The sequence below is a fragment of the Marmota marmota genome, unplaced genomic scaffold (assembly GCF_001458135.2).
Source record: "Marmota marmota marmota unplaced genomic scaffold, marMar, whole genome shotgun sequence".
NCBI lineage: Eukaryota > Metazoa > Chordata > Mammalia > Rodentia > Sciuridae > Marmota > Marmota marmota.
In genome coordinates this window covers 357636-366822 of record NW_025999897.1, presented here as the reverse complement: position 1 = coordinate 366822, position 9187 = coordinate 357636, and the positions used below count along the sequence as shown (strand labels likewise).

Sequence of the window (9187 nt, the reverse complement as noted above, 5' to 3'; positions counted from 1 at the left end):
CAGCATTTCTATTGGAGCTCCCCTGCAGAACCCCACCTCCAAGATTACAGTATCTTTCCCTCTTTCCAAGTATGGCCTCTATATTATTTCATTTGGAAAAAAAATTCCTCTCTCCTTTTCTAATCTCCTTCTTGATAAAGCACTGGACCCTTTCAGGGAAGAAGTGAGGGCCTCTACATCTGCGTCTGGGCTCCGACATCAAGACAAAGCCAGAGAGCCTCCTCCTCGAGCATCCCCTTGCATTCCTGCCACCATCACCGTTTTGCCTTCCCTACTGCATCCCTCCAGGTTCCCACGGCAACCGGCGGGGCGCCCACGTGTGGGCTCAGGACCTCTGAGGCCACAGCCCCGCCCCGCCCCGCCCCCCACCCCCTGCGCTCGCGACGGGCTGCACGGAACACAGCGCGAGGAGGGCAGAGGCCCGGTTACCAAGGAAACGGAAGGACGCTAGGCAGCCTACCCCCACCGCCACCGCCCCTAATAAGGCCCGGCAGGCGCTGCGGAAGGCTGCCTCCAGGTGGAGGAGGAAGCGGGAGGGAAGACGTGAGTGGAGGAGGAGAAGCCCAGGCCAGCCCCAGTTCAATTGATGGGCAGCCCCTCTGCACTGAACCCGCCCGCCGAATCCGCTCCTTGGCCCCTTTAGTAGACAAAGTGTAGGCTCTCAAGGTAACTGACCCGCCTAGCCCAGACCTCCGTGGGAAGCGAGGTACTTCTAAGATTCTGGAGGGAGGTAGGGCCTCCGGATAACAGGGCCGCCCTCCTGGGGATGGCCCCCGCCCCACCCCCTTTTTTCCAGCCTCCAAAGCACTGATTTGGGGAGTCTGATCATTTGCGCACAGGCAGCCCCTGCGCACGTACGTGACTTCACTGCACCCTCCTCAAACCTGCAAGTCCAGGAAAGGTATATTGGTGATATTTGGTATTAATGATAGCACCAATGGGCTTGTCAAACCTGTGGCATCCCTCCCCACGTCCCCAAAGTTTCCCAGTTACACATTGAGTCTCTCTGGGTTTGATCGTCAAAATGTGATGGCCCATCTCCCTTAGTTTAACAGCAAAATGTAAAGTGGCCGCCTTGAACAACCAGCTCCTTCCTCGCCCTCATCCACCGCCCCCAACACCTTGATTTCCTATACCAAATTGGCTAGGAAGAGTCAAAAGATTTCCCTGCCTTTCCCAACAATGACTCCTCTTTCTCTATGATCCCAGTACTCACGGAGTTAGGAAAATTGGCCCCAAATCACTAAACTTTGTTGTTTATTATCAAGACTTTTTAAAAAATTTGTTTATTTTTTAGTTGTAGCTGGACACAATACCTTTATTTATTTATTTTTATGTGGTGCTGAGGATCAAATCCAGGGCCTCGCACATGCTAGGCGAGTGCTTTGCCACTGAGCCACAACCCAACCCCTATTATCAAGACATTTTTATAAGTTAAAATATTTAAAAACTCTAATATTATTTTGTAAATCTAAGATTGAAACAAATCCTGCAATTCTTGTTATTACAAGTTAATTGTGAAAAAGGTTGAATTAAGATCTGAAATCTTTCTTCCAGGCACTCAATTGTGGAAAAGAGGGAATTTATAAATCTGATTGCCAGGTATTAACATTGCCATTTAAATTTTGTTTTAAAGGAAGCTTCAGCCAAAGAAGAGGTTAAATTTACAGCTTGCTTAGTTGTTGAAACCAACTTTAATGATATTTCTAATAATATTATAAGCTGAAAACAGCAAAATAGCTTATTAAAAAGGTCTCCTTTCAAATCATTTTTAAATAAACATGGCCACAAAACAGGACTCCTTATATATGTAAAAACTCATATATAATATTATATATAGTATGTTATATATAGTCATATATATAAAATCATTCAATTCTCTAAAAATTATACATATATACATATACACACAGAGAGAAAAAGAGAGAGAGAGAAATTTTTTAAAAATTTATTCTGCAATCAAATTCTCTTCTCCTTATTCAAGGAGACCCAGTTTGAATTCATTGGAAATTTACACTAAAGAGAAATTTGTGTGTCAGAAAGGTCTTAGAATTTTTCTCATTGAAATTTCACAGATGTGTAGAATTTGGAGGCCAAGAATAATCCTTAGCTCTTGCTTTCAGTGAGGCAAGTTCCCTTATCCCTCTACCTCTTTCCCTCCCACTACTTAACATGGCCTCTTCACTGATTTCTAAAGCACAAATTTGACACAGTACATTATCACGAAAGATTTAAAACAGAAGTATGCATAACCATGAGTGGATTCTAAATTGAGAAGCAGCTTAAAGGTGAGCAATAGAAGACAATATGGAATGCTATTTTAGAAACATATGCCTTGGCCATTTTTATTATCATTGTCTTCCACTCCTCCCACCTGTCTGTATTTGCTGATGAAAAACTCTTGGCTTCAAATGGCCATCTGATTGAGTAGGCCCACAAAGCTGAGCCCCATGATTTTCTCCTGTGGGATTATATCCATACAGTTACTTCTGTTTCTTATTCATCCTGATCAGTTTTTCAAACTTGCAGTATGGTATGAATTTCAAGTGAATGTGGGAGAATATTTGCCTAACCTGAGATAATCAACCATCTCCTTGGACAATCTCTACAGTCTGTTTCCTTGGTGCCTACAGTATCATTTAATCTCACAGAGTCTTTCTTTTTTCTTTAAAGAGAGAGAGAGAGAGAGAATTTTAATATTTATTTTTTAGTGCAGACACAACATCTTTGTTTGTATGTGGTGCTGAGGATCGAACCTGAGCTGCACACATGCCAGGCGAGCGCGCTACCGCTTGAGCCACATCCCTAGCCCTAATTTCACAGAGTCTTGATGAACTGAAATAAGTAATTACATGTAGTACCATGATGCTTCCAAATACAGTGTAATGGAGACTTGGGGTGGGGGTGGAGAGAGAATTTGGTAGGCAATTGTAAAGTCCTTTATTTGGTAGGTGATTGTGAAGTCAGAAGTAACCTAGCAAGTTATTCAATAGCATTACTTCCTGCCTCTTTAGACAAAGTGATTTCATGCCTTCTGATTTAGAGGCCTCCTTAAAATAACATTGTGTTAAAACCATGATAGCTGACTTTGCTATGTTAACTTTGTAACCATCTGATTGGACTCTGGGATGTGCCTCTTTAGTGACCATTAATATATTTTCATTATGATCTTTGTGTTCTCTGACTGATTAATATTCAGACAGGCTTCTCTTCCCAACAGTAGCAGCAGGGATCTCTCTCTCTCTTATTAATACCATAGTTTTCTGAAAAGAGTGGGAACAGAACTTCATTCTATGCAGGAGGTACAAATTTATATGAAAAATGAAAAGTGATCCTTTAAAATCTAGTCTCATGAAGGACTATTAAAATGCTGAGAGATTATCAGATGTGGTGGCTCACACCTGTAATCCCTGCTACTACAAGGCTGAGGCAGGAGAATCTCAAGATGGAGGCCAGCGTCAGCACTGAGGGATACCCTATATCAAGATTTAAAAAAAAAAAAAAAAGGACTGTAGGTGTAGCTCAGTGATCCAGTGCCCCTGGATTCAATAACGAGTACCAGAGGGGAAAAAATGCTGAGAGATAAGATTTGGTTTGGCTCTGGACTGTGGAATCTAAATGTTGGGTTGCAGTTTCAGACTCTGACTCTCAAAGACCAACATTCTATACTTGAGAGAAAGTTATTTCCCCTGAGGACCAGCGAAAGTTTTTCCTATTGTTCAGAGGTAGACAATAAAACTTGAGAGATTTCATAACTACCAGACGAGACATTGGGTCACCACAAGTCAGGGACAACCTGACTCTGCCAGTATCTACATGACTAAATAAACCTGAGGCATTTGGGAAGGCCACAGAGGCCACACACTGAGGACTAGGATGTCTCTTTTAGCCTGTCTACCCAGAGCCTAGAGCAGGCCCTGTCACACCATGGCCATGAAAAAAATGTGTGTAGAAATAAATGAAAGGGCATCACTGGACAATAGACAGGAATCTTGTAGGGGCTTCAGTGACCCTATAGGTGAGGTCTACCCATCTCAATATGAACAGTGCCATTTTATCCCTTTGTGAGCTTTAATATTATGGTCATGAATTTGACCGTGCCAATCAGAACCAAACTTTTTGAAATCCTCTACTTCCTTACCTCCTGTTTGCACTCTATCCTCAGAGCTGTCCCTTTACTAACTGCTCTCACCAGGGTTATTCGCTACCACCTCCCCAAAACACACCCTTGAGAGCTCAGAAAGGGCACCAACCTCGTTTTCTGGCCTCCCAGGCTTCTTCACAAGGGCTTCTCTTTGGCCACCTGTTCCTCAAATTATAGAGTTTGTCACAGGTTTGTTTTGTGTCCATTTTCTCTTTTCGGTCTCCATTCTACTTTAACCTAAGTCATCGTTTGCCCACATCTTTACCTAATTGGCTTCAAAGTCCCGCATCTAACTGCTTGCTTGACATCTCCTCTTGCGGAAGGGCCAGGACACATTAAACTCCATGTTGTTTTCTCAGTGCTGCTCCTCTGTTTTCTGAACGGAGTGTTGGTCCCCCGGCCAGCTAGCTTGAGCCAGTGACCTGGGTTCCTCGACACTTCCTTCTCCACCCCATCCCTACAGTCACCAAGTCCAGATGGTTTTCTCTCCTGAACATCCTTCTTATCAGTTGCGGTGAAGAGTGTGGACACTGGCACCAGGTTCTCTGGGTTCCGATCCAAGTTCTTCCACTTAATAGCTCTGTAGCCTTAAGCAAGTTACTTAAGCAAGTTCTTTTTGTGCCTCAGTTTCCTCACCTGCAAAACAGAAATATACAGTGCCTGCCTCTCAGCATTGTCCTGCAGATTGACTAAGTTAATGTGTGTAAATGCTCAGAACAGTGCCTGGCACTTCCAGAGGCTGGAAGTAGGAGCTATGATTCCCCCTCTGTCCCAATTTCCCTTTTTTTCTTATTCTCCTTCCTCCTCTTTGTTCCCTCAACCTTGGCTAACCAAGCCTGGCCACCATTTTACCTCATCTGGGTTATTATCACCTCTTCCAGTGGTCTTCCTGGTTCCGTGTTTTACTCCACCCCCAACCATTCTCCCTATTACAGCTGGAGAGGTCTTTTAAAAACACAGATCGAATCATTTACTCCCCAGATTGGAACCTGTTAAAGGCTTCATATGACTCTTCCAACCATGGCCTTCGAGGACTCACATGAGCTGGTTCTCGCCAATCCCCCAGCCTTTCTGGTGCTGCGTCCGGAATCTCCTCCCTTGCCCCTGCCCCTCCTCATCTGCATCTGCCCCTTCGTGTCCTAAAGCCTCTATACCTGCTGTCCTCTCTGTTCCAATTCTTGCTTATCTCACTCCTTATCAAACCCAGTATCTTTCCTAAGTGTTCCCTGACCCCTCCAGGGCAGGTTATGGCCCCCCCCCCCACCCCATAACACTCCCTCAAAGAACCCCATACTTCTGTTCCATAGCACTTATTGGCAGTTAAATTTCATTTGTTCAATGTCAGTTTTCCACCTTAGCCTAGAAGCCGCACAAAGGCAGGAACCACGTCTATGTGGCTGGTGGTTGTACCCAGTACCTAGCACAGTGCCTAGGTTGGAATAAGGGTAAAATGGTTGTTATGTAAATAAACATAAGAAACCTGGGATTTATGACTTGGTTATTGATAATTCAGCTAGATTTGGGGGTTTTTTCCTTTTTTGTCACATTATAGAAGTGCTTCTGAATCCGTGTGTCACTCAACCTCACTCCCTGTGAATAAGCAGGACAGGCTCACTGAGGCCAGCTGATGAATGTGGCTGCATTATTTATGCCCAGAACCAGGAGAGCTATACGGGCTTCAGCACCAACACAAGAAGCCCCTTCAGCCTGAAAGGAGCATCTGTGCCTTTCAAGCAACGGAGATTAGATTAATAAGAGAATAAAAGCAATTACTGGAAAATAAATCCAAACATGGCAGTCACAAAGGAGTCCGTCACAGCACATTTATTTCTCTTTTATATGCAGGTCAGGAATTAAGAATCATGTTGCATGAAGTAAAGGACAGACAGAAGTTCGTCAGTGATGTTCAGTGTCTGCAGGACATGCAACACAAGGGGGACTCTGAGTATCAGGTAATTGTGGAAAGTGAGGAGTGTCTTTCACCTTCTCTTACAGTGTTGGCAAGTATGCAGACTAGAGTATCAGCTTATGATGCTCAGTCATCGTTTCCACAGGGGGTAACCATGAAAAATCACTACACCTTCCTGAGTCTCTGTTTCCTCATCTGTCAAATGAGGAGAACAATGGTGTCCATTTCACAACACCATCACCAAAAAAAAAAAAAAAAGAAACAAGATAAAGAGTATTTAGGGCAGCATTTGACACACAGCCCTTAACAACAAAAGACATCAGGGTTTCAACAAACCAAGAAAAAAAAGACTATAAAGGGTTAACTGGGTCGTGTATAAAATAACATGCTCTTCTGTTGTCAGAAGAAGGGTGGTTACATATTCTACAATAAGCTAACTGTTGGTCTCCCTGGTTACGGTGTTTACATGCAAAAACAAAACAGAAAAGGAGCCCTAGGGGTCATGATGCAATTACCAGGGGCTGGCATAGGACAAACTTGCTAGACTGGGTTGTGGGATTCTGGGAGCTGTACAAGGTGTCAGTCATCCCCCTGCCGGAGGTCAGCCCTCACCAATCAAGAGCCATGTCCTCAGCCTTGTTGGAGGATGGAAAAGCACTCTTTCCCTAAGGAGAATAAAGATCTGCCATTCTGAGTTGTTGTTTTTTTTTCCCTTCTCCTCCTTAGTAATTTCAAATATAACCGAACCTCCTGGGTCACCAAGGAAACCAAACCTGTCTCAGTAACCTGATTTCACCTGTATAATATGGCTTCACTTTGGGGCTGGAAACAGAGTCAGCAATTTCCTCCCACAACTTGCCAGCCCACATATAAGAAAACTATAAAATCCAGGGAATTTCTGGAAAACAAATAAGGATGTAAACATCTGAACCAGTCACCCTAGAAATCCATCTCCTTCTCACAAAGATGCCTCTGCCACCTGGCTTGGGCGTGGAAATACTTTTTGAGATTGTCTCTAGAACAGGCACATAGGGAGAACAATCTTATTACTCTGTGGTCCCTGCTGAAGAAAAAGCACACACAACCGTGTAACTTGGAAGCATTGTCGCTTTATTTTCTAATCTCAGTTGGGTTTTCAGGGTTGCCTTTTCATTCATTCAGCCAGTATTTATCAAGGGCCTACTGTGTGCTGGATGAGATATCTATTCTCCCAGAGTTCTTGTCCTAGGCATGGGGGAACAACACCTATGAGTAAATGTGTAAGACAGTTTTAACTACTGCTATCGTTTAGATCTGGAATAACCCCTCAAAGGCCCGTGTATTAAAGGTTTGGGCCTCCAGCTTGACGCTGTTGGTGGTAGAACCTTTCAGGGGTGGAATCTGTGGGATAGTCCAGTCCCTTCCTCCCTCCCTCCCTCCCTCTCTCTCTCCCCAGTTGCCATGAGGTGAACCCACTTCCTCTGCCATGCACTCCCACCATGTTGTATGGTGCTGCCATAGGCCCAAAGCAATGGGACCGAGAGACCAAGAACTGAAAGCTCAAAAACTGTGAGCCTTTCCTCTTTTAAGTTGATGTATCTCAAATTATTAACTGTCCAAAGAAGTGAATGATGGGAAAGAGCCTAGAACCTCCCAAGTAGAAGAAAATCGAGGGTTAGTGCCCTGAGGCAGGAACTAGCCTGGGACACTGGAAGAAACAAAAGCCCACCAGAGTGGCTGAAAGATATTCCCGAGAGGAAGTAATGAGGAGGCAGAAGAAGTTCATTGGAGCAGATCGTGTTGGGTCTCACAGGGCAAAGCTTGGCATTTAGATGTGATTCTTAACACGGTGAGAATTATTGAGTGGTTTTAAGTAGTAGGATCTGATCTACATATTAAAAAGATCACTTTAGGCCCAGCATGGTGGTGGCACATTCCTATAATCCCAGCTACTGGGAGACTGAGGCAAAAGGATCACAAGTTCAAAGACAGCCTGGGCCACTTCGCAAGACCCTGCCTCAAAATAAAATAAATAAATAAATAAATAAATAAAGGCTAGAGAATGTAGCTCAGTGAAAGAGCACCCCTGGGGGGCAACAGAAAAAGCAGAAAAATTCATGGTGAAACTCAAATGGAAATTTAGGAGAGAGATTATGGTGACTTGGTTGGTAGTTGTGGAGGTGGCAAAAAGTGGCCCGACCCAGGAAACCACAGAACAGACGTCTTGCTAGATGAAGAGGAGGAGTGAGGGAAAGAGAGAGTGAGGGGAGACTCACTTCAGCACCCTTCCTCTGCCATCAGTCCCTCCTCTTATCATCACTATTTTAAACCTTTCCACTCTTCAAACCTCCAACTGCCTTAATTTCTGACTATTTCCCCTCTTATTTCACATACCAACGAAACGAAATGAAAAACCCAAGACCAGCACATGGAACGCACCCAACTTATTAACACTGTAACCCTCAAGTCTCCGGGGAGTGACCTCCTTCCTTCCAAGGACCAGCTGAGGTGTTGGTCCCACCCCTTTGCTCTCCAGCCTCTCCCACCCAGGGCCCCATGTCTGTCTTTGACCTTCCCTTCTCCTCATTGACTATCTAGACATGCTCATGCATCTCCCATCTATGACCCAAAGAACAACCTCTACTTTACACTAACGACTTGTAGACAGGAGCCTGCCCAAAGTGTCAGAATCATATGCTCACTCGCTTATTGGTTATTTCCACCTGGAAGTTACATAGGCATCTCCTGTTCAACGAGCCAGCTGTATGATGGACAGCTGTACTCCACGTGTCCACTCCTGGCCAAGTTTCCTGTGGCCTACGCCTGCCTTGGCTCCTTCCTCTCCCCTCCACCCACACCCCACCAGTTACAAGCCCTGCCGAGTTCACCTATGAGCTCGCGACATTCTGTTTTCCTTTTTATCCTAGTGCCACCACTGTGGTTCCAACCTCCACAATTTCTCTCCAAGATTATTATGACATCCTTATAGCCCATCTCCTTGCCTCTGTGATCTCTCTCAACATCTTTCAGATTGCTTTCTTGAAATCTAAGCTGTGCATTTGACTAGGCCATTGGAATACACAAAATCTTTCCAGTGTTTTGCCACACTTAAAGGCAGGCCCGGGACCCAAGAACCTGAGCAAACCAACCCCCCC

At 44.6% G+C, this 9187-nt stretch overlaps 1 protein-coding gene across 2 annotated transcripts in view; it reads left to right on the top strand.

Moving 5' to 3' along the window:
• Positions 1-424: 424 nt before the first annotated feature.
• Marchf10 (membrane associated ring-CH-type finger 10) overlaps positions 425-9187 on the top strand; it is an 87518-nt gene continuing 78755 nt past the window's right edge. For both annotated transcript variants that reach the window (XM_015504780.2, XM_015504781.2), the window contains exons 1-2: positions 425-666; positions 5990-6096. In XM_015504780.2, coding sequence (XP_015360266.1) covers positions 6007-6096 — 90 coding nt within the window. In that variant the 5' untranslated portion in view covers positions 425-666; positions 5990-6006. The remainder of the gene's footprint in view (positions 667-5989; positions 6097-9187) is intronic.